Consider the following 24,568-nt stretch of genomic DNA (forward strand, 5'->3'; position numbering starts at 1 on the left):
CAACCCCAAGCAGCCATGTGGGCGCTGTCCACAGGTTCACGCATATGCCAGCAACACATGAATCCAGCCATAGCCAAATAAGGAGCTGTTTACCTTAAAGAGTGTTTGCCATCGGGAAGGCAGAGGGTAGAAGCCAGCACCATCTTTAGGGTGCGGCTACACGCGGCTCTCTACAATGGACTAAATCTTTGAAACTGCAAGCAAGCCTCCAATTAAATGCTTTCTTCTATAAGAGTTGCCTTGATTATGGTGTCTCTTCACAATAATAGAACAGTAATGAAGACGAACCTTAAAGACAGAAAACTTCTATAGCAGATAAATACATTCAGCAAAGTAGCAGAATCAGTAACTTCTCCATATACAAACATCAAACACACAGAGAAAGAAATCAGTAAACAATACCATTCTCAATAATCTCAAAGACACACTGAAATAAATTCTTTATTAATGACTGATGTGATAGGGTAAAACCACTGTGAAAACTTACACAATAAAAACTTAAAGACACTGGACAATGAAATTGAAAAAGATGGAAAGTTCCCATGCTCATGGATTGCAGAATTATTATTGTGAAAATGGCCATTCATTCAAAGCAACCTATAGATTCAACACAATCTCTATCAAAATAGTCCATAACAGAAATCAAATACACAATTTAGAAATAAATAACACATTTTTACTGTCAATTTCATATAGTTAAATGACTCTTACATAATATGTTTATTGCAAGGGTTTTGTTGTTTTATCTATAGATACTGTGTGCATGGTATTTAATCAGGATTTGTCTATGGTGTCAAATCCCAATCCACCAACACTTTCCCATTAAATGTTTTGGGAAATTAATCTGATAAATGATTTACTCTTAAACTATTTCTCACCTTCAGAAAGTGATTTCGTTAATCCAAAACTTATTTCTGCCTTAGTTCTACTTATGGTGACAGTGTTCATTAGCATTTTGCAAGGATTTGATGATTATGTGACTCTGTATTATTCCTACAAAAATCCCACAACTCATTAAATTTAGCTTCATATTTTAAACCTAAACTCAAATGACACGTTTTCATAGTGATAGGGTGGAATTAGTTTTTCACAAAGCCAAGTCAAGGTTTTAATTAATTGAGACAATTTAAAATTCTGGGAGAATATTTCATTTGTTTGTGCAATGTATACTAGAATGGCTGAAGACATATAATTTAAACTTTACTGTACCCTATCAACATTTTCTCCATTTTTCTGCAACGAAGCAATCTTTCATTGATAGTGGGAATAGATTTTCATAGTGTGTTCCTATTGGTTAAATTATTAAGGCCACTCCACGTAGTTAAAAGGGAGGTTTATTTTGTGGGGTAACTTACAAATGAAGGGGTAGGTTACAGGGTCTGGCAAGGGTATAGCGCAGTCCGGCGGTGTTCTCTGGAGAACTCTGCTCGGTCTACCTCCCGCGTCCAGAGTCCGGGAACCAAGAGACAGAGCTCTTCCCGATCCTTCGTCTTCCACTTCCTCCTCTGCCCCGCCTTGTGGGCGTGACCATTACCGAAGCCTCAGTGGGGATTGGAACTTCCAGGCCAATGCTGGGATGGCTACCCACTACATGTTCCTACCATTCAAAGTTCAAGCTACTAACAGTATGTGATGATCTCTGAGTTGGGAATTAATATCCAACAGCACATGGTGGCATAGTCCAAATAGAGCCAAACTGTTCATTGTCGTGCTGTGAGTACCTTGGTTTTTATTAAGTTACAAATTTTAACTTACAGAGTTTCAGACCTGGACCCCAGCATTGCCATGAATCCCACCACTTTCCTATCTTCCTGCCCATGGATGCTCTGCTGTTTACACCTGTGACAACTGATATATCAAACTCTTGATTCTGGTAAAACCGATGGAATATCAAACACAGCTTGTGTTTCTTGAGTAAATTCTTATTCTGGCTGCCCATTCCAGCCAGAATGCATCCAGTTTATAAGGAGCCATCCAGTATGTTTAAGGAAGAATATTAAGATAAAAATCAAGCAGTGTTTGTCAGAGTTGACTATGGTCAACCCCCTGATGTAGCTCAGAGATACAGGGTAGCCCAAGCCTCAAACTGTTTAGAAATGAAACGATGATGAAGAGCGAATACCGAGCCAGAAAGCAGCGAGAGCTCCAGCAGGTCACATCAAGCAACAGAGAAGAGAATTTTAAGAACTTCAAAATTTAGAAGACACCTCTGGGTAAGGGAAACTGTTGAATACTTTGAACAAAAGCATTCAGAAAATTACAGAGGTTTAGAAAGGGTGGCTGCTATGCCTTCCTTTCTGTATTTGGAGGTATTTCAAAAGCAGAAAGATACGGTATAGACAACATACTGTACAAACCATCAGGGTGTTCTGTTGCAGATGTACACAGAATGTATGCAGGATCTCTGACAAATTTTGGCCTATATAATGACTAGATCCAAGATGAATGAGTCTTCCTCATCTGAGAAATAACATCTGAAGACAGAGAGCAATTGAAGGGACTACGTTTTCACAGGTTCTTCCTCTTTCCCCTTGAAAGTAGGCGCAAAAAGTTTAGAAATATTTCATACTGAAGTAACCTGGCAACTAATAAGTGGGAAGAATCACAATAAACTCTTCACATGAAAACTTTGATAAATTTGGGCATCCTCTTCTGCATATACAGAAACTCATTGCATTGTTCTGCCATGGCCAATGACAGCATTGGGTATATGTGTGTTTTGGGGGACCTTAAAGTGGCTTTAGTACCTGGAAATCTCGGGCAACTGGAATGGCTCACATTCTGAGGAACTGCACAGAGGAACCCATCATGCACCTGACCCAAGTGATGCAGCTCCAGGAGAGCGAGACCCAGGTGGAGCAAGGAGCCTTGCAGAAAACTCCTTCCAAAAATGAACATTCAGCCAATACAGCACAGCTTATTGAGAGAACAAGATGAGCTCTAAGAACTTGAAAAACAAATTGAATTCAAGCCTTTCAAGCAGCAACAATGGTTTATATGACAGAACTAGTCAACCTATATTTTCATAATTCTATGCACATCTTTACTTGAATAAACTAACAGAAGGCTGGGGTTTTAAAAATTAACTTACAGTATTGATCCTACTTAACCACAAGCTGGCAAAATCCCTGAGATTTGGCTCCCTTCAGCCAGTGTGAGCCAGCTCTCATCACCTCCATGGCAATGCCCAGCTCAGCAGTCTATAAGAGATTTTGTTGTTGTTGTTGTTGTTGTTGTTGTTGTTTTTCCAGACAGGGTTTCTCTGTGTAGCTTTGTGCCTTTTCTTGATCTCGCTCGGTAGACCAGGCTGGCCTCAAACTCATAAAGATCCGCGTGTCTCTGCCTCCCAAGTGCTGGGATTAAATGCGTGCGCCACCACCGCCAGGAGATTTTTTTAAAAAGAGGTATTAATTCAAAAGGTGTATCTAATATTGATGCATTTGTGAGTGAGTGAGTGAGTGAGTGAGTGAGTGAGTGAGTGAGTGTGTGTGTGTGTGTGTGTGTGTGTGTGAGAGAGAGAGAGAGAGAGAAGGAGGAGGAGGAGGAGGAGGAGGAGGAGGAGGAGGAGGAAGAGGAAGAGAGAGATACTGTTTCTGCTAGTGGCTGGTTATCTTGGCTAAGCTCTTTCTTTTTTGCCACTGAAGCAAGTAGCAAGTGTGTTCCATAAAAATCTTACTGGCTGCTCTGGGAAGTCTGAACATGGTTATGGTTAGTTACTGATTGCCCAGGATCCAGAGGGAAACAGTTCATTGGCTGTTAAGGTTCAGACCTCTGGATTCTGCAGTTTGATCAACCAGCAGGGGCACATTCCTCTAAGAACCACCACTTCTTTCTGTAAGACCTCACTGCAAGATGCAGGTAAGTAAAAAATAGGAATTGGACATTAGACAGTTACATACAACTCATGTTTCTAATTCTACTATCAGTATGGAAAAGTCCTTAGCACTTATGATCCTACTGACACACTCTTTCTCAGGCTAAAAGTGTCTGCAAAGTTTATTTCTATACAATGTTTTCTGAGTGCTCTAGAAGGTGGCTAAAATTTAAAGTGTAAAACCTAAAATTAATAGTTATAGTGAAGAAAATTAAAATGAAAAAGAAATGTATTCTCAGCTTTGGAATCTCCACTGAGAAAAGTAGGAAAAGCTCAAAGAACCTTGAGCTGTGTAGCTCATCAGTTTCCAAGGAATTCAGTTTTCTCTTTTCACTTGGAAGGTGCCTTTTCATTTTAAAAGACAGAAATAATACGGGGTCCTTCATAAACTAACAGTTCCAGCAAGTTCAATAAAACATGTACTATAGTTAAAGTTGACGTGTCTAGCTCTTCTGGTAATATGTTTTAGATGGAGACAGATCCATGCTTTGTAGAATTTTACTATCTGACTGTTTATTTTTCATTTATAATAATCTAGTATATATGTAGCATTCAACTTTGCCTTAGCTGAGGCTTTGCTTGCCAAAATAGTAATGTCATCATTTCTGGATCAGGGTTAATCAACCAAGGTTCCTTGCTGAGCTTTGAGAAAAATGGGCAAGGACTTCTGGGAAATTTTTATATAAACTAAGAAATATCACACTTTTTTTAACTGCTGAGAATGGGAACCGGTGCCTTCATGATAGGCAAGCATTCTACTGTCTGTCTAAGAACTATCTCATTCTTACTTTAAAAAAAATCTCTCATTGCTCAGCCCACACAAGGTTACATGTGTGTGCATGATATCAGAGCTGACCACTTGATACTGGATGACTTGATTGCTTAGCTCTTCCCTGGGGAAGACTTTCTCCCACTCTCAGCATTCCTCGGTTGCCTGTAGTTCTTTGTCTAGGGCTGGGGTCTCATGAGATGCCCCCCGTCCATGTTAGCATGCCTCTTGGTGTGTTGTTATTGCTCAGGTCTTGCTTAAGCAGTCATGTTCGTGAGACTTCGTGAGCGCAGCTTCTCTGACATTTCTAGGAGACACAGTCTCACAGCACACCTCCTGTTCCTTTGGCTCTTAGTCTTTCTGCCCCCTCTCTTGCAATGAGTCCTGAACTGAGCAGGTTGTATTTATATATTTAGTAGAAAGTGTGTGTGAGAGATGCACGTGAAAGGGGGTGTGTACCACAGTATATGTAAGGCAGTCAAGGCACAACTTTGTTGAGATGGCTTTCTCCTTTTATCTTTGTATGGGTTCCATAAACTGAATTCAGATCTTGACCAGCAAATACCTTCACCTACTGAGCCATCTCCCTGGCCCATTCCCCAATCCTTAATCTGAGGGAACAGAAAATTCGTAGAAAGAAGAGCGAACAGTGTGAGCTGGAGAAAAGAATGAAATACCTCAGTTGCTTCGTTAGTGTGATGGATGAGAGAGCAGGTCGCAAGAGCTCAGGTTTTTCATTTTGTAAAGTGAGAATAATCTAATAATCTAACATAGGGCATTTGTCACCTGCCACTGTGTGTTTTGTTTTATGCTAATGAAACCATTAGCTCACCCATCCTGGCTACTCCAAGCAAGTAAAGTGAACTTGCTTTCACTGAGATCCAGGGAAGACAACATACATGAGCATGTTCCTATACTGCCCAACCAAGGAGTCCTTAGTTAACAATGCTATTTAAATGAAAACTTTAGTTCCCTGCATTATGTTTAATAGCACACATGGTTGGTGTTTTCATTACGGCAGAAAATTTTATCGACTTCATCATCCCTAGATTGCTCTGGGAAGCCAGTATGCACTGCACACAAAAACCCTAAACCTTCGGTGATGGATTTTCCCATCCTGTGAACAAAATTACATGATTGATTGAGCTCTGTTCTTGGCAATGAGAAAAAGTCCTTTTCTATTCACTAATACACTGTTCACATCCTTTCCCAAGAATCTTAAAGGAGGGGGCTAGTATTAATTGTGTTATTATAGAATATTCATTCCCACTCAAACTTGGAGGTCTGAGTTCTTCCATAACATCATAATGTGTGTGTTCTTTCTGTCATCCTCTGCCTCTTACTATTTTAATTTTTTAGTGTGTGTGTGGCGATCAAACCAGGACCTTGTGTTCACTATCCAAGTGTGCTAACACAGTCTTGTATCCCTGCCCCGGGTAGAAGTCTTTAGATAACAAGTTGACTCATCTAGATTTCAACTAGAAGAAAGTTGAGCCCTTAACCTGGCAAATGCATTGCTCCTTTCTTCCCTGTACATTAGACCTTTGATTGGGTCAACTGCAGGAAATGGTGAAACACCTGTGGTTGCCTGGCAACACAATTCCTTTCACCTTTATCTGAATGAGGAAGTTCTGCCTGAATGCTATTTAATGTTTAAGTTAACCTTTCTTTAGAGACTGGGTGTATCCATTACCTTTTGTCTTAAAAACACGTGCTGAGATGGGCTGCTGAGGGAATATCAAAAAAGAATAGAATCCTCTCTGTGTTGGTTAGCTTTCCACCACTGTAACAAAATACCTAAGACAAACAACTTACAAAGAAGAAAGGTCTATTTTGGCTCACAGCTAGTAGTCTCCTAGCCACATTGCTTTTTTGGCTGATAATGAGACACAGCATCATAGTGAGGAGTGTGTTGTGAAGCAAACATCCTGGAGGACTAGGGAGACAAACAGAGAAAGTGGGGGAGGGGCAGGGTCTAATAGCTTCTTCAGTGACTTAATATCCCTCCTCTCAGTTTTATCTGAAATGTCGCCCCACCCACCACCTATTTGGTAGCACTGCAGGCTGGAGATTAAACTTTTAACAAATGGCCTTTGGAGGCAAAGTCAAACAATGTCAGGGCTTCTACAGGGAAGGGCAAAATACTTATATTCAGCAAGTTCATCCCTTCAGCAGTATGGGCCTTTTCTTGGACTCTCTCTTTTTAAAATCCATGAAACACTGTGATTAGAGTAGATGATTACAAAAGTTTCTGTGGTTCTCAAAATAACTGATTTTCTTCTAGCTTTAAAATTGCAACAACTCTCTTTAGCCTCCATTTGGTCCTCAGTCAGGATGACATGCCTGAGTAACTCCCTGCAGCCTTTCTGTAAGCCTTAGTGTGTTCTTAAGACAAATGACAGTATTCTGGCTCCCCGGAGAAAGCTAGCCCTCTTCTGTATACATCCACAGCTTGGTGCTCGGCTGTTGACTTTCTTTACATGACTTGTGGATGGCAGTGTCCACATCTAGGACTCACAGTTTGGACGTACAGAGTTACGAATGGGATCTTATTCCTCTGTGGAATTTATTTTCTTTCCATAGGTTCCTCTTCAGGATAAAATAAGTCTTCTGTTCACTATTTGGTCATTGATCTTGCCAAGGCAGACATGAGGATTTTAGAGAAGTTTTTTCCTGTCTCTTAGGTTCTTTTTCTGTATTGCCCCCTCTGTCCTAATACCCTAGGAAGCTCTGCCATAGGGAAAAAATGAGCATGGCTCGGTGTCTTTACAGTCTATTTGTATTTTAAAACACTTAGGCTTTAAACTTATATTGGGAGTCAAAATCTGGAAGGTAACCTTGGGAGCACTACTTGTTCCTCAGTCTATAAAACATAAGTACATCTGCTTTTGAAGGTGCTGTGCTTTAGGCGCAAAGTCATTAGGAAGCATCTAGCACATCACTTGGCACAGGCCAAGAATGTGATAAAGTTGCTGATTATTTCATTCCATCTGTTAGCATTTCTGGCATCATCTAGCCAGCCCCAGGGTCCTATGGCCGCCATGAAAGAAAATCGCACTTCAGTTTTGCAATGGTGATTTTGATCTTTACCTTCCATGAATTGAGTAGGTTCTGTAACACTCAGGCTATGAATAAAAGGTTTTTTTTTTTTTTTTTTTTTCATGTATAAACATTTAAAGGACAGCCTGGCATGCGGCCTTGTCATTCTGTATATGTTCTGGCTACGACCACAGAGGGTAATAGGCAAGTATCACGGTCTCATGGTGTTCTGTTGCACATATTACTGACCAGTGGACAGATTCTGAAGGAGGCATTTTAATCACAGGCTCTACCCTAGGGAGGTCACCATTCCTTAGGGTGACTCATCATCAAACTGTAGCACATCATTTGCTAAAGGCATGCTTCCTAGTCTTAAGCTTGCAGTGGTTTGTTGTGTTTTGCTAAATTGTTCTATTACCAATAAGATCTTCCCTTTCTTACTGGAGACCCAGCCAGCACCTCTTCTCTCCAAGTTCTTCTCTTCTCTTTCCTGTCTGGCTTCCCTATCCTTATTCCTGGCTTCTCCGTGGCTAAGGGTGGTCAGCTAGTCACTGGCTCCGTCCGCTAATTCAAAGTTAACTTTATTAACACAGTCTAGGAGAGTCGCAGTGCGATCAAATATCCCGCAACAGTGATTTGCAATCTGTAGACAAATTTCTATATGGTCTTATTAAATAAAAAACATGGAGCCAAATATAGGGGTGAAAGCCTTAGAGATCAGGGAAAGCCACCAGCCAACCTCACCTCACCAACTCTGCAGCTTCCAAATGTGAGCTACTTCCTGTCTAACCTGTGCCTTTATTGCCTTGCTGTTCTGCCCTCTCATTGGCTCTTAGCCCAGCTACCTCACTTCCTCATCACTGCCTGTCTGTGCAGACCTCCAGGTCTCTATGGTTGGTACTGGGATTAAAGGCATGTGTCATCATGCTTGGCTCTTTTCCTTAATATGTATGGCCTTGAACACACAGACCCTGCCTGCTAAGTGATCAGATTAAGGGCATATGCTGCCTGACTTTTTGTTTACTTAAAATGGCTGGGCTTTCCCCCGCTGATCTCGAGGCAAGCTTTATTAAAGCACAAATAAAATATCACCACATTTCAGCACAAATAAAATGTCACCACAGCAAACTGCTGCCTGAGGGCCACTTCTGGCCTGCCTCTTTTTGGGTACATCTAAAAGCTAAGGATGATATTTACATCTTAAATAACAGGAGAAAAATTGTTCTGACATTCAACAATTGTATTAAATTCAACTTTGCGATTATGAATCAAGTTGTACTGGAATACAGCCACACTGTTAGCTTATGCTCTATCCTCAGATACTACTGGGTTTTGAGAGAGCCAAGAAGTTGCTGCTGGGAGCATGTAATAAGAAAACATTTACTATCTGGACAGTTTCGTCCCCCTGGGGCAGAGTCAGAGCACCTAGCACCATAGCCCAGTTCTGAGTTCATTTCCTCCTTTTCCTTCCTTGACTTCCATCAGCCCGTTTCTCAATTGTGTAATAAAAGCACCTATCTCCTAGGATTTTATGAGGACAACACAAATGGGTAAAATGCTTTGAAGGCCGGGCAGTCGTGAATTACTTTCTTCATGTGTATTATTTCTGTTGTCATCATTAGTTGTTCCATTTTTTCCTGAACCCAAAGCAGTAGGGGCTTATTAATTTGTTGACAATCATTGCCTGAATTTCATTCACAGCACTCCATTAAAAGTCACTTCTGAAGGGAGAGTAAGAGTCTAATGACCCCTAATGTAACAATTAGCGTAGTCACATGTCCATAAAAATGAATCCTGCGTTAGTTATAAACATTTTATTAGGGATGCATTGTTTGCTTGCTTGCTTGCTTGCTTTGTTTTCAGACTTAGCCCTGAAAGAGCTAAATCTCAAATGTGAGTTCAGCCCTGATCATTTAGCTGATTAAAGTTCTAAAACACAGGACAAAAACCTCAAAATGTCTCATGTACCTGGACTGACTACCATGGTATGTGAAAACTAACTTTATCTCCAGGATCAGGCACAGTGGCTTTTGCTATGTGACAATAAGGACTGTTAGAATTTTCCTCACCATTCAGAACTTCTGTTTTTTTGTTTTTTGTTTTTTTTTTTTTTTGAGTTTATGGATCCAAAAGGGGACTTGAGAGGAAGGAGTGCTGACGAGCCATCCAGTGGTTCAAGCCATGGTCTCACACTTTGGTCAATCTTGTCCATTGAAGTGTTTCTTTCTCAAAATGTCAAAATGAGAAAAGACAGCATGAGGCCGAGGCCACGAGTTCTGGGCTAGCCCGAGAGTCGGGTCCACAAAGGGAAAGGGTAAGGCAAAATCCACTGTCTAGTCCTCAACAGTCAAGGGCGAGCAAAGGTTTTTCTCTTGTTTCAGTTATACTAAAAAGTGAAAAAGAAAGCCGTGTGCAACACTTTGCGAACAATCTTTTCAGCTCACCAGAAGAGTTGTTTCTGTTTGAATCGTCCAGAAAATGCATCAGTTCAGTTTTCTACAAATGATCTGGGGGAGGCTGGACTGCCCAGAAAACGTGCCCTCCTCCTACCCCACTCCAGCCACTTAGCACCAGCTTAACAGCTGGCAAAGAAACACGCCACCCTCATTCACAGCTAAACGTCCCCTTGCAGAGTCTTAAAGTGTCATCCGGTTTTCAAAGGTGTTTTCCTATTTTGATTTTAAAGTGTCTCCTTCACCCATTGGAGTGGTTATTCAACCTCTTCCCTACAGTAGCGCACAGAGCTCTCAACCCACCCACCCTGTCCAACAACCGGTGTAAAATAACAAATGTACCACAAAATATAGCACAGTAGGAAGAAGGAAGAAACAGAAAAAAATCCCGGGGCGGTGCGTGGATGTCGGAATGTGCCACTAGGCGGGAGGGTGAACGGGACCTGGTGTGAAGCGCGTCTGGGGCCCTGGGTCACCGCCCGACCGAGGGTCGCGGTGGGCACTGGCACAGCACAGAGGCAGCGGAGTGCGGGCGGTGCGCAGGGTGGCGTGGGGCGGCCTGGGATGGGTGGCGGCGGGCGACGTCCCCCGTGGGGCGGCGTGGTGCGCTCCGGGGCGGCTCGGGGCGGCTCCGGGCGGGCGGAGCGGCAGACGTGCAGGGCGGAGGCGCAGTCTGCACCATGGCGTACCCCGGGCACCCTGGCGCCGGCGGCGGGTACTACCCAGGCGGGGTAAGTTCAAAGCGCGGGTACCGCAGCCTGGCTGCTCCCGGGGCGAGAGGGCGCCACGGGCTCGCGGGAGGAGGCGCTGCGGGAGGATCCCGGTCCAGATGCTCCCTGCGCCCTCGCCTGGCCTCTCACGTCCAGCCTCCGCCCCACTCCATTCCTCTGCCCCCTGTCTTCCTAGGGGCTCACACGGGCTAACGGATGGGTGGGCTGCGACCCGGGAAGCCCCCTCGGTGACTCGGAAATGTGGCGTGAGATAGTGCAAGCTGTGTGTTCACTTCCTGCTCTCGAATGTCCCCAAAGCAACAACAGCCATCTTGATCTAGAATGGTCCTCTGGTCACTCTCTTGAAAAGAAAGTGACAGAGAGACCAAATAGTCCAGAGAAATGAACTGGAGTCCTAGAGGAAGGCCACCACACAGGGATGAACTGTCAGAGACAGGACGACCCTAGTTGAGATACAGCGGGGCCATTCTCCTTCCCAGGCCACACCTGTCAGCCCTGTACCAAGTCCAGCCTTACCTAGTACTTGAAGAGCTTTTAAAACACCATAAAAGCTGTTTAAAGCAACAGGAAAATAGTCGTCCCAAGCCTTTCTGCTAAATTGATTGCTTCGGTTACGTCGGCAACCTCCTAGTTAATAGAGATTTTAAGTAGCTTTGAGTATAGTAGCATCACTTTTGTGGAGGCTTATTTTGGACCAAGTTGCCAGCTTTTAAGAGTCAATGGAGGATTGGGGATTTAGCTCAGTGGTAGAGCACTTGCCTAGCAAGTGCAAGTCCCTGGGTTCGATCCTCAGCTAAAAAAAAAAAAAAAAGTCAATGGAGCTGGGTGGGTCACTAAGCTGGAGTGTGTGAGGCCCTCATGGGGAGGGAGATCCTGAGAAGGGCAGGCAGACAGCAATTACCTCTGCTTTGTGCAAAAGTCTTACATGGTGAAGGAATAAACTGGATTCTGTCCTGATGCTTTTGCATTTCCTTTAAACAGTATGGAGGGGCTCCTGGAGGGCCTGCATTCCCCGGACAAACTCAGGATCCGCTCTATGGTTACTTCGCTGCTGTGGCTGGACAGGTTAGCCCTTCCTTTTAATACTGAAGAACTGTTACTATCTATTTGTGTTATTGTTAGTGCAGTGGCAGCTCTGGAAATGAGTCCCTTTGCCTGGGCAAAAGAAGGGAAACTAAAACATTCCTATTTTAGTCCCGAACAGAGTTGGACAGAGAATACCTGTATTTGTGCTAGGTCAGTTCAAAACTAAACTTGTGATTGCACTAGAGGTTCGACTGAACCAAAAGGGGATTATAAATATATACTTTGAAGATCTACAGAGTAGGAAGATGCCTTTAGATCTATGTTGTCAGGATAGAGCAAGGGTTGAAACCTCTGTTTGTCCAACCTAAAGACATGTGGAGTAATTCTGTAGCCCAGTTATAATAGACCCGGACTTTCAGATGAGTTTGATAGTCATTTACCCCTTAGGAGGTAGAGAGGAACTGAAAAGAGCTTCCAAGCACGAGAGTTACTGTCTGTATTTGGAAGGTACCCTCTCTCCCTGCTGTAGGTGGTCTTACCCTGCTGGCTTCTCTATGACCTTATTAGGTAGTATGGCCTGCTGACCCGGAGAAAGAATTCAGGTCAGGTACAAGTCCTAAGTCCCATTTCCTTCCCTTCGGGTTGTGTGACAGTCTGTGGCTGCTGTGAGGAAGGACACTTGTCCAGCTTGCAAGGTCACTCTGTGTTTGGTGAATGTACTGTTGACGTAATCCATAATCCAGACGTGTCCAGAGGGGATGTTTATTCCAGCCTAGTCACCTTAGACATGTTTAACCACAAGATCCAGAAAGAATGAAATCAAGATCTGGGAGGGAAATGCTGCAGAATATGCTAAGCAAAACCCTCAGGCCACCTTTGCAAATGGTACTCTAAGAAACACAGCTTTAAGAATTTGAATGGAAAATTGAGTCGAAGACTGGAAGACTTTCCTCTCAAGTGTCTACTTAATCTGTTATTGATCTGTGTCTTTGAAACCACAGACAGCACACCTCAGGACTAGCATTCTTAGACTGCTGGTGTCTCTGGCATGTAAGTGATCCACCTGCTTGGCTTTCAGCAGCTCTGGCCTCTATTCCACACATTCATCATTAATAATTTCAAATTGTTGTCCCTCATTTATAACTTGATGGATCTCACCAACTTGGAGTTGTGTATTTCATTTTAGACCCCTAAAAATGAGACTGTTTTGACCTTAGCCAATAAGAAGGTCTGGGAGCCTACCCTGTATCTTCTACATATAATTGTGCTCAGAAAACACCATCTCCTAAGTCAGACATTGATCCCAGAGCATCTTTCTCCTTAGACAAGGCCTTGTATTTACTGATGCCTGCTGGGTCTGCTGTACACTGTACGCCCCACTCTCTGTCCCTCTCTCTCTCTGAAAAAGGGGTTGGGGATATGTTTTGAAACAATTCCATAACTATTTTTAAATGATTAGTTTTGATAGTTTCTTGGCTCAAACTGAATGGAGACTGTTTGCCATGACAAATATTTTCTCATCATCAAATTCTTTTTGGAATTAGGGTAAGAAGTGTGCCCAATTTTGAAAGACATTCCTTTTTTTAAAAAAAAATGCCAGAGAGAATAATTTTCTCTGTCCTTGTCACTTAAGGACTTGAAAGTACAGACTACCATCCTCTTCCTGGTTTTTGTTTGTTTGTTTTATAAGGATGGGCAAATTGATGCTGATGAGCTACAGAGATGTCTAACACAGTCTGGCATTGCTGGAGGATACAAACGTAAGTTCATGGTCTTACAATCTTTCTAATAATACCCTTGTTCTCTGTACTTTACCTGTTAGCTGTGATTGTTCCTTTCAAGAAATCAAACTTTTCTGATCTACCACGCTGCTGTTTTTTAACTGTTTGTTAATTGAGCATAGTTCCCAGGTCACCAGTCTGCCAGACAGGTTAATGGATTTCTTGGATTTGGGTTCCCTGTGTATGGAACCATTCAAACCAGTGAGATAGTTTGGGTGGCCTCTCTCACAGAGGACAAGTTAGGGTGCTGAAATGGAATCCGCCAGGTCAGGTATCATTAATGATAAGTGCTAACATGTACCACTGACTATTTGCCAAGTGCTTATTTTGTCCTAACTCGGTGGCACAGAGAGAGTGGCTAGTCCCACAGTCTGACCTCTGGGCCCTGGGCTTGCAACTACTTGCTGGCCGTGACCTTCCCTGGGCCATTCTTCCTTCCACCTGAGAAGATACGTTCACACCGAGGACAAAGTACCTGTCTGCTTTCACCTTATGTTAGCCCTCTGCTAGCCCAGTTCTTTGCAGACCAGATGTGCAGCACTATCATCCAGTATGTGTCCCACTTTCCTGTCTTTTCAGTACTGTACTCCAAGTAACATATAGAAATAAACATTGAAGAAATCCTGCATCCTGGCCCAGGCTTATCGTTTTACATACTCACTTAAAAAAAAAAAAATCTAGGCCATGAGAAATGTCTAGGACAAATAATAGTGACTTAGCTCCAGTATGCTACCTTCTAATTTTTTCCCATTTGTTAATTGAGTCATAACATCAAGTGACACCATTAACGAGGACTACGGTGGTCCAGCCCCTTGATAGTCCCTTCCCAGGGTCTGGGAAGAATCTACAACCAGCTGATAATTAATCTTTGATGAAAAGAAATGAATCTATGTACACGAAACTCCTTAGTCCATACACTTTATTATTCTGTGCCAGTTACAAGCTTGAATGTGTATGTCGAGAGAGTGATCAGCCCACACTGTTAGACCTTCTTAGGGAAAAATCAATTGGGAAAGCTATGAAGGCACACATGATTTTCATAACAGAATACAGCTGATATATAACAAGCCAAGTAACACCAAAAGCTCCTTGGAATTTGGCTTTCTCTGAAGGAATTCCCTAATCCTTCCAGGTAGTGACTTTGCCATAACCAGCTGAGTTCTTATGATATATTCCTGCAGCCTGCAGCACACCTTCACTTTATAGTAAGCTGTAATTTAAAATGTTCAAACTAGAGTTCATACCTAAACACTCCCTTGCAGTGGCACTTTTAGCTGCCTGAGCTGTATTCTCTAGATGGCCATCTTTAAAATGCTCATGTTTCTGTTGTTACCATTTCTTGTGTGACTTGAGTTTCCTATTACGATTTCCTAGTTGGGAAATTAATTCAAGAGAGAAGAGCCTTTCAAGTTTCTGTCATTTTAATTTGGTCCTAAACAAGAGAAGCATTTTCTAGGTAAAGGGAACTGAACAATGGCTATATAAATTGTTAATTTTTAACCTCAGGCACTTGAGGTAAACAAGGAAGATCTAATGGAGTTTACTCGGTGAGGTCTCTTCTCATCCTACAGCCTTTCAGTAGAAGAGGTGCATCAGATTTTAGAACAGACCACAGTGCCCTGCACAACCTTAGAGAGCAATTCCCTCAAGAGTTCTATTTTGAGAGCTGTTAGGATGCCTCAGCTAGTCGTTGCCTCCAAGACTGATGACCTGAGTTCAAACCCTGGTTCTGCACCAACTCCTGAAAGCTGTCTTCTGACTCTCTTCGACTCTGACACACACCTCACACACACACAAAGCAAATAAATAAATGTAATAACAAATTTTAAAAATTTTACTTGAAAGTCAATTTGTAATGGCCTTAGATCAATGCATTAGAAAAAGACATTTCCTGAAACACAAGAACCATGTAATCTAGTTAATTAGCTTAGTTTCCTCTAGTAGCCAAGAGATACCACCCATCTTCTGGGCTGCCAAGAGTTCTGCAATACAGAAACCATATAGCCATCGATGTTTTTAGACCCAGGTTCCAAGTCATAGCCCACAGACTTAGAGTGGATGGGGGTATGTGAGATATTCCAGACAAGAAGCAATCATCCCTAGAGGGAGATTTGATGGAGAATGTTCCAGTCTCCATAATAGAAACTCTGCTTTTCCTTTCCCTGAATTTGGTGTTTCCTCTGCAAGATGCTTGACAGAAATGGGTAGAGCAGACTCCCTTCCTTTCTAGGCCCAGTGCCTTGTTTCTTCTGGATGAAAAGATACCTGAGGCATTGCGGTAGTACAAACGGAAGCAGCAGCAGGGGAAGTTGACACATGGATGGTTGTGAAATTATATTGAAAGATTCACATTAATAAAGCTGTTTCCGGGTGAAAATACAGTGGGCAAAATGGAGCAAGACCTACCTGCCTTCCCTGCCTTCCCCGGATTGGTTGGACCTCCGTGCTCCAGCTTTATTTCACGTGTGTATCCTGATACACAGACCCTGCATCTGTCAAAGGAAAACCTTTAGAACAGAGAAATTAGCTGAGCCTGGTAATCTGTGCTTACAGTCTGAGCCCTTGGGAGAAGGAGGCAGGAGGAGCGAGGCTTTAAGGTCATCATTTACACAGAGGTGAAGGCAGCCTGGGCCACATGAAACTCTCAAAAAAGCCAAATAAGTAAATCACATAAAATGAGGCAACCATGGTCCTATAGCTGTATTGGTATTTGATTTAAAATATAGAACTTTTGAGTATCAGTCAAATCCAAAATATAATATCCTATTAAAAAATAATAATCCACATTTCCCCTTAACCTTCCTGAAAGAGGCATACTTCTACACTAAACTACAGCTCTTGTCTAAGGGGTAAGAATTCAGTCCATGTAGCCATTTATCCCTTCAACCAGCCAGTCCATTTTTGAGGGACAGTTACGGTAGGTGTACAGAAACAGCTTCACCTGGTGAAGATCACTGAGATAAGTTCTGAGGCTGAGATCATACCCACAGGCACATGGTCAAGACAGGAGTGTGCCTGCACAATTGATACCTAGGGTGGAGAAGAAAGTCCAGCCACAATAATGCTATACTAAAGCTGGAGCACGGAGGTCCAACAAATTCGGGGAAGGCAGGTAGGTCTTGCATAATTCAGGCAGATAGAACAGTATGTATGTACATAATTCAGGCAGATAGAACAGTATGTATGTACATAATTCAGGCAGATAGAACAGTATGTATGAAAGACCCAGAGGAAGCTTGGTTCAATTATGGAGGTACGAAATTCCCTGTGAAGATCCTGCCTGGCTGTTGGTGAACTGGGGAGATCCATGAATGTCCTCACATGTAGGGGTTCTGACCATTACTCCTTTAGAGAGCAGAACACCCTACAGCATTCTGTATGTGAGAACACTGCTGCTCCAGCCCATAAGGTAAAGACTACATGGAGAGTATAAGATAAAGAGTCTGCTTTAAAGGAAATAAAGCAATAGTTTATTCTGAGCCAAACATGAAGGACTGTGGTTCAGGAACATGGACTCAGGTTACCTTGAATGACATATGCCACTATGGAAGATGCCATGTGAACTTGTATAGGCAAAGAATGAAAGGAAGTCATACATCAGGACCTTTGCCATTTCCAGTGGGAAGATCTGGTACACTGACTACAGCAGAGTGAGGACCCAGAGCTTTTAGTTGTCAGAACATTCGTGGCTATGGGATTGGTAGATGCTGGAGATGTGCAAAGCTATTTCTATGAAGTAGCACATTGGGGCAGATCCAAAAGCTAGGGTAATTGGCTATTAAAGGCCCCAAGTAGTCCAAGATAATTCTAGCTTGTGAACTATAGCATTCTATCTACACAATGTTTTGCTCAGCCAAGATTAGCAGTCTGCAGGACCTTAGTATTGCTACAGATTCTTCAGATCATTCCAGATCTTAGGGATTGGGGAGAGGCTTAGAAGGAGGGATCAATGTTAAAGAGCACACGGAGTCCCACAGCTTAAAGAAATGATGGAACTGAGTAATAGTGGGGCTGCCAGTTGATCCCAACTTTATTTACAAAGTGACTGCATATTGGGGAAGGGGCTTAGGGTTCCCATGGGTATCTATAATATAGGCAGATACGTGTAGTAAAATTTTGAAAATGGGCCATGTTTGCAACACAGTCCGACAAAATTGGTGTAAGCCAAACACCACAAAATGGTGAGTGAGTAGCATGCAAAATGAGTAGCATGTTTTAAAATTCATAATTAATTTGAATGATTCCAGTGTAATATGAAATTTTGAAATTGTACTTATTCATATACTTGCTTTAACAGCTTTTAATCTGGAGACTTGTCGCCTTATGGTTTCAATGTTGGACGTATCCTTTATCTTGATGGTTGTCTAGAATGTTTTTCCACAGCAAAATAAAAAGAGAGACATTTTTCTGAAACAGTTCATCTCAGGGTGAATAACAAGTGAATGGAGAATAGCAAGTGACCACCAAAAGAGCTGGTGAAATAACTAACCGCTAAGATTTTGTGTGAAAAACAGGCAGGAAGTTTAGCAAACAGAAGGCTGGTTGTCCAGGACCGTACGAGAAGCCAGAGGTGTGGTGGCGCATGCCTGTAATCAGAGCACTTGGGTTGCTGAGGCAGGAGCATCACTGAGTTTGAGGGCAGCATGGGCTGTGCTGAGAGCTGGAAGTCACCCTGAACTACAGAGATCCTTTCTCAAGAGAGACAGGTGGGGGAGTGTGGGTTAGAGTTAGTTCAGTACGGCATCAAAGTAGACAAGAACGCCAGCTGGTTGTTAGTCTGTCTGTCAGTGTGTCTCCCCTGGTACTTCCCACCTCAGCTCACTTTCTACAGGTGAGATCCTTGGGTCTGAGGGCTTAGCAAGGGCTACCAGGACCCATGACCTGGAGCACCTAGGAAGTGCAGCCCAATTCCAGTAAGAAAACTGCTTTTTGCTTGGCTCACAATGCCATATTATCAGGTTCGGGGCTTTAAAGGCACAGGTCATTTATTACATCATTTATCATTATTTTTTTATATCATATCAGTAAGAATACAGAATAGGTTTTTTTTTAAACAATGTGGGGTGTCTCTTTGCCATTTTAACAGAAAGAACATTGAATTCCCCTTACCCTTCTTCTTTCTCTTGTGAAATCATTAGAGATGTGAAATAAGATAGTTCTGGTCCTTGATTATAATCCAGAGAGATATGTCTGGCACCATGGGATTCAATGAATTTAAAGAGCTCTGGGCTGTGCTGAATGGCTGGAGACAGCATTTCATCAGTTTTGACAGTGATAGGAGTGGAACAGTGGATCCCCAGGAGCTCCAGAAGGCCCTGACCACAATGGGTTCGTATGACCAGTCCAGCTCTCCATTAACTGCTGAACGGGTTTGTGTTTCCCTGAAAGTGTGCGCTGCTTGAAGACAGTTTCTTTTTAGTGTTGTTGTTGGTGGTGTTTTGGGTTTTTTGTTGTTGTTTTCTTTTGTTTTTACAAGCCTACAACCTTTCCTTGCTGGGTGATTTTTCTGCCTTCCAGGATTCAGGTTGAACCCCCAAACTGTGAATTCCATTGCGAAGCGCTACAGTACCAGTGGGAAGATCACCTTCGATGACTACATCGCCTGCTGCGTCAAGCTGAGGGCCCTCACAGGTGTGAAACCTTTCCGAGTTACCAGGAGCCCAGGAGGCCTTTTATGACATGTCTCATTTCCCCATGCCTTGCACTTCCATTCTGCCCAGTTTTTTAGGGCTTTAGGGGTGTGTTGTTAGACCGTTAACACAGCTATTAAGCAAATAGAGCATAACGTGCTATCCAGAAATTTTTTAGGTGAATAATTGTAGTACATTTTATTAAAATGCTGCAGATCTGTGTCTGTTGTAAGTGCATTTGTTTGTAGTGTTAGGGTCACAGACTGCCCACATGCTATGAACACTGGACCATGGTGACCGTGGTGCTCCTACCCACAGCCCACATTTGTACAGTTTCAATCACAGAGTGCAGTTATGAGTCATTCTCCTCAACTGTGGAACGTTTGAAAAGAGTAAGATTAAAGCTAATCATTTTTGGTCAGTGGGGCTAAAATAAGTGGGATATTTGGTCACAGCCTGTTTGTCATATTGGGGACTGTGTGCATCTCTTTCCCTGCATGAGCAGCATGTGTGTTACTACCGTGTCTAGAACCTGATGCTTTCACTGCCGTTAAGGGCCTTGAAAGCTGAACCACTTCTACGGAGACCAGTCGTTCTTCTCAGATCCATGACCATGACCACCTTCTGTCCATGATGTCACTGTTATGTATTAAATCTTTTTTTTTTAACTTATTTATTTATCATGTTTATCATTTAACATTATTCTGCTTGAATGCATCCCTGCATGCCAGAAGAGGGCACCAGATCTTATTGTAGATGGTTGTGAGCCAGCATGTGGTTTCTGGGAATTGAACTCAGGATCTCTGGAAGAGCAGCCAGTGCTCTTAACCTCTGAGCCATCTCTCCAGTCCTATATTAAATCTTTTAATATTCCTATAGCTGACTATTTTTCTTTGGCCTTATGTTGACTGGTTGTAGAATTTTAAATGTTATTGAAGTTTGATCCCAGTGCCAAATAGTTGTTAGCTGTTGTGAGTTTAGAAAAAAAAAACAAAACGTTAACACTACATTTTACTGTGTCATTTTGCAGATAGCTTTCGAAGACGGGATTCTGCTCAACAAGGGATGGTGAATTTCTCATACGATGATGTAAGTCTCAGCAAATAAGAGCTAACTAGACGAAATACTGTCCATAAGATAGGATTCCTTTTAGAAGTTAGCTGTTAAGAATATGGACATGATGACTCAAGCATGCACTCAAGAAGCAGAGGCAGGTGGATTACTTAGGCCAGCCTAAGCTATGCTTGTGAGACTCTGCCTCAAACAAACAAACAAACAAACAGAAAATATAACAGGACATGGTGGCTCATGGCTGTCATACCAACATTTCTAAGGAGGAGGCAGAAGGATGACTTCAAATTCAGGCCCGGCCTGTTGCTTTTATTGACTGGGTCATCGTATAAGAAGAGTTCCCTGGTTTCTCTGAGACTGAGGGAAGAAGGTACCGTAGTAATGATGCCTCTTTCAGGCTGGGATGATAGCTTGGTTGGCAGATAAACATGAGGACCCCCAGAACCCATGTGCAGAATGCTGTGTATGGCAGCACTCTCTTGTAATCCCAGTACTGGGGAGGTGCTTGCTGACCCTCCAGCCAAGCCTGCTTTGTGAGTTCTAGGCCAGGGAGAATCACTCTCCAAAGGTGGCTAGCACCTGAGGATAGCGTAACACTTGAGGTTGACCTTCAGGCTCCACATACATGTGCATCCCAACACCCAAGCATGCAAACACACATACACCACATAACAATGAGGCCTCCATCAAAGAGCTCTTGACAGGTTTCAGTCAGCTGTGTCTTGAGATGTCTTGCAAATGCAGACATGTCTTTGCTCTCACCCTGTAGAAACCAAACGGCACTGAGATGTACCTTCCAGCTCTGCTTTACATTCCTGTGCTGTTCCTTGAGAATGTAAGGCAGGCACCAACTTAAATCACAATTTACAACAAGTCATTTGCCGCGATAACCCGGGAAGAGAAAAAAGTAGACTGTGGCATCAGAGGGGACCACGAGAGGGGTTTCTACATGTCCAAATCTTTGGTTTCTTTTGCTCTCAATTAAGAATCGTTGAGTTTGGCAGAATTGTTGCAGGAATTAGCACTGGGACTCCTTACCAGTGTTGGAGAATAAGCTGGGGGTGGGGGCAGGGGAGCAGGATCTAGTGCAATGGTTCTCACCCTGTGGGTCACAGCCTCTTTCAGGAGTCTAACCTTTTCATAGGGGTCACATATTAGATATCCCGCATATCAGATATTTACACTACGATTCATAATAGTAGCAACATTACAGTTATGAAGTAGCAGTGAAAATAATTTTATAGGCAGAGATCACCACAACATGAGGAACTGTACCTAAAGGGTCACAGCATTAGGAAGACAGAGAACCACTGGTGTAGTGAGTCTTCGGGGTGGTCACAGCATGCACAGAAAATGATGATGTTGCTAAATGTAGGTTTCTGAGTTGCTGGAGCAGGATCAGCTTTTCTCTCTGTACATTGCTTTGACACTGATGGAGCAGACTGTACAGGACGATTGTGTTAAAAGTTCCTTGCTAGCCGGGCGGTGGTGGCACACACCTTTAATCCCAGCACTCGGGAGACAGAGCCAGGCAGATCTCTGTGAGTTCGAGGCCAGCCTGGGCTACCAAGTGAGTTCCAGGAAAGGCACAAAGCTACACAGGGAAACCCTGTCTCGAAAAAACAAAACAAAACAAAACAAAACAAAACAAAACAAAACAAAAAGTTCCCTGCTGGAAATCAGCTGGGAAGTCCTCAGCTGATGTGACAGTGCAAACCTGTTATTTGTTCTCATGGGCAAGTACTTTTGACTATGACTGTTCCTACACTATTAAGTATTATTTGGGGTTTCAATTCTTTATTTGGTGAAGTGATTCCTCCTTCCCATAAGGTGAGGAACTCATCGGACTTTACAATAGAAAGTCCCCTACCAGGAAGACCCTTCCCACCTTACCATTCATTTATGCATAACATAGAAAGATGGGATTTTTTTTGTTCTCCTTGTTTACCCACAATGCCAAAGACTAAAATGGAAGGTGCCCTCAGAGTGGCTATGGCACCCTCAGTATTTTGCAGTCTGTAGTGTAACACTCATTTTCCTCTTTAAGTTCATTCAGTGTGTCATGACTGTCTGAGTCACGAGGAGGCTGTCTGAATATACTCGACATTGCAGCTGGAGCCCGCCCTTGCTTCCTCCCGGCCCACAATGCTGTGTGCAGACTCCACCAACACTCCTGCTGAATGGGATTATGGCTTTCTATACAACTGAAGTTTCATTTTTAATTTTGATAATAAATTCTTGAGCTCAATAATGTAAGAACAAGTCTGTTGTACCAGTCAGCACCTCCTTGAGCCGTTATTAACCATGCCTATGTTCCTGTCTTTTATATAAATTTCAGTATGCAAAATGTTGAAAGCATTTTATGTATTTTCTCTCAACATATGAAATCTTTTAATCAGACTTGGCTGTTATCCTTTCTTGCCCTGAGGAATGTGGTTACCAGTTTTGTGTAGGGTATTCTTATATAAGTGACGTAGATCCACGGGCTGTGAAACAAACCAGTGCACATGGTAAGCTACATACTAGAATGAGTATAAGCTTCAGGACTCACCGGGTTTGAAAGCCTTATGAGTGGACAGAGATATTGACTACTGTCCACCTTGTTACAAACCTGTACACAATTTGAGTGGCACAAATGCCATCACCACATTCTTTGTCATACATCAAATGTTTGTTAACTACGCTTAAAAGTCTTGTATGTTATAAGCTTAAAATTGTCAGAAAAAGGCTAAAGGGAGATAAGAATATATTAGCTGCTTATTTTTGACTAGTGGGGTTTTAGATGATTTTAATTTTCTTTATGTATTTCCGTATCTCACACATTTTTATAATGTGTATGCTTCCGTTTTAAAACGAGATGTCAGGGATGGAGGGATAGCCCGGCAGTTAAGACATGTGCCACTCTTGCAGAGGCCTCAAGTCCCAGCACCCATGTTGGGTGCTGAACAACTGCCTCTGGCCTCCATAGGCGCATGCACTCAGATGCACATGCCCCAAAACAAATGGATATGCACACACATAATTAAAAGAAATAAAAATAAGTAAAACCATACAGGATCATTTTTAGACATGTTTAAACATAATTTTAAAACATTGTTGACATCCATTTTTAAATGCCATGCATTATGTATTTGAACATACACAAAAAAGGAACTGAAATGAGTGAATCAGTCTAGACCACTGGGAGTAGGCTCTCCCTTCCCACTAAATTTTCAAGTATTCTATAATCAGGTTACACACACACACATACACACACACACACACACAGTTTTTTCAAATGTTTAAATAATTGGCTTGCTGGCAATGCCTTGCTATGTATGTGGCTTGGTCATTTTATGTAAGGACATGACACTCAGTGTCGCCATCTTTGAAGAGAACCCTTACCCCATGGGGTAGTTCTGAGTATGTGAAAGCATGTTGATATAAAAGCATCTGTGGTGTTTGTTTCTTACAGTTTAGCTTAAAATGGTAACATTTTTCTCGCTAGCAATGGATCTGTCTTGTTTCAGGCACAGTGTGAACATGACCATTCAAGTGAACGACTAGCTATCAACTGGTGAAATAAACATTTCATAAGCATCTCCAGCCTCATTTCACAAATGTATGCTGATAGTGTTAATGTGCATATGTTTAGTCATTCCATGTTTACTGACCCTAACTTACTGTGTGTTTAGTCAGCACATATGCTCAGGTTACATGTCAGAGTGTGAAGTGCCTGCTGTATCTTACCCGGCAAGTCTGGGCTTCCTTTCAGAGTTTCTTTTGGACTCCCTCAAAGCTTTGTTTTAACCTGGGCCTGGGCTGCCCAGAAAAGGACCAAGGTGCTCAGAGGACAAGGAGGATGGGACTGTCCTATGGAGTCCTAACACTTGATATTAGGTTTAAACTGACCAAGATCTTTTGAGGAAATTCCAGTTTAAAGAGGTGACCATTTCCTAGGTGAGTATAAGCAATAAGGAAATTGACCCTTACCAACCCAAGGTGATGACCCATATTTAAGCTGCCCTGTCATGTGAATAAACCCCAAGATGTTAGATTTTGGTTCTGAATTTGCTTTTGGGTGCATCCTCAAGTACTATAAATTGTGTTTCTGGTATTCAGGTTTTAATAATCAGTGCTTAAGTCATGTCTCCATCAAGACTTAAATGTCATTAGGGCAGGGGAGAATTCAGGAGACAAATTCTTTGCTTCCTC

At 42.6% G+C, this 24,568-nt stretch overlaps 1 protein-coding gene across 1 annotated transcript; it reads left to right on the plus strand.

The window, feature by feature from the left end:
• Window positions 1–10,760: 10,760 nt before the first annotated feature.
• Window positions 10,761–23,955, plus strand: Sri (sorcin). Its single transcript, XM_036182824.1, has 8 exons — window positions 10,761–10,866; window positions 11,848–11,931; window positions 13,583–13,652; window positions 17,971–18,014; window positions 18,854–19,001; window positions 19,191–19,304; window positions 20,334–20,392; window positions 22,422–23,955. Exons 1-8 carry the CDS (start codon window positions 10,816–10,818, stop codon window positions 22,446–22,448), a joined length of 597 nt encoding a protein of 198 aa, XP_036038717.1. The 5' UTR covers window positions 10,761–10,815; the 3' UTR covers window positions 22,449–23,955.
• Window positions 23,956–24,568: the final 613 nt, after the last annotated feature.

This window comes from Onychomys torridus, chromosome 3 (assembly GCF_903995425.1).
Source record: "Onychomys torridus chromosome 3, mOncTor1.1, whole genome shotgun sequence".
NCBI lineage: Eukaryota > Metazoa > Chordata > Mammalia > Rodentia > Cricetidae > Onychomys > Onychomys torridus.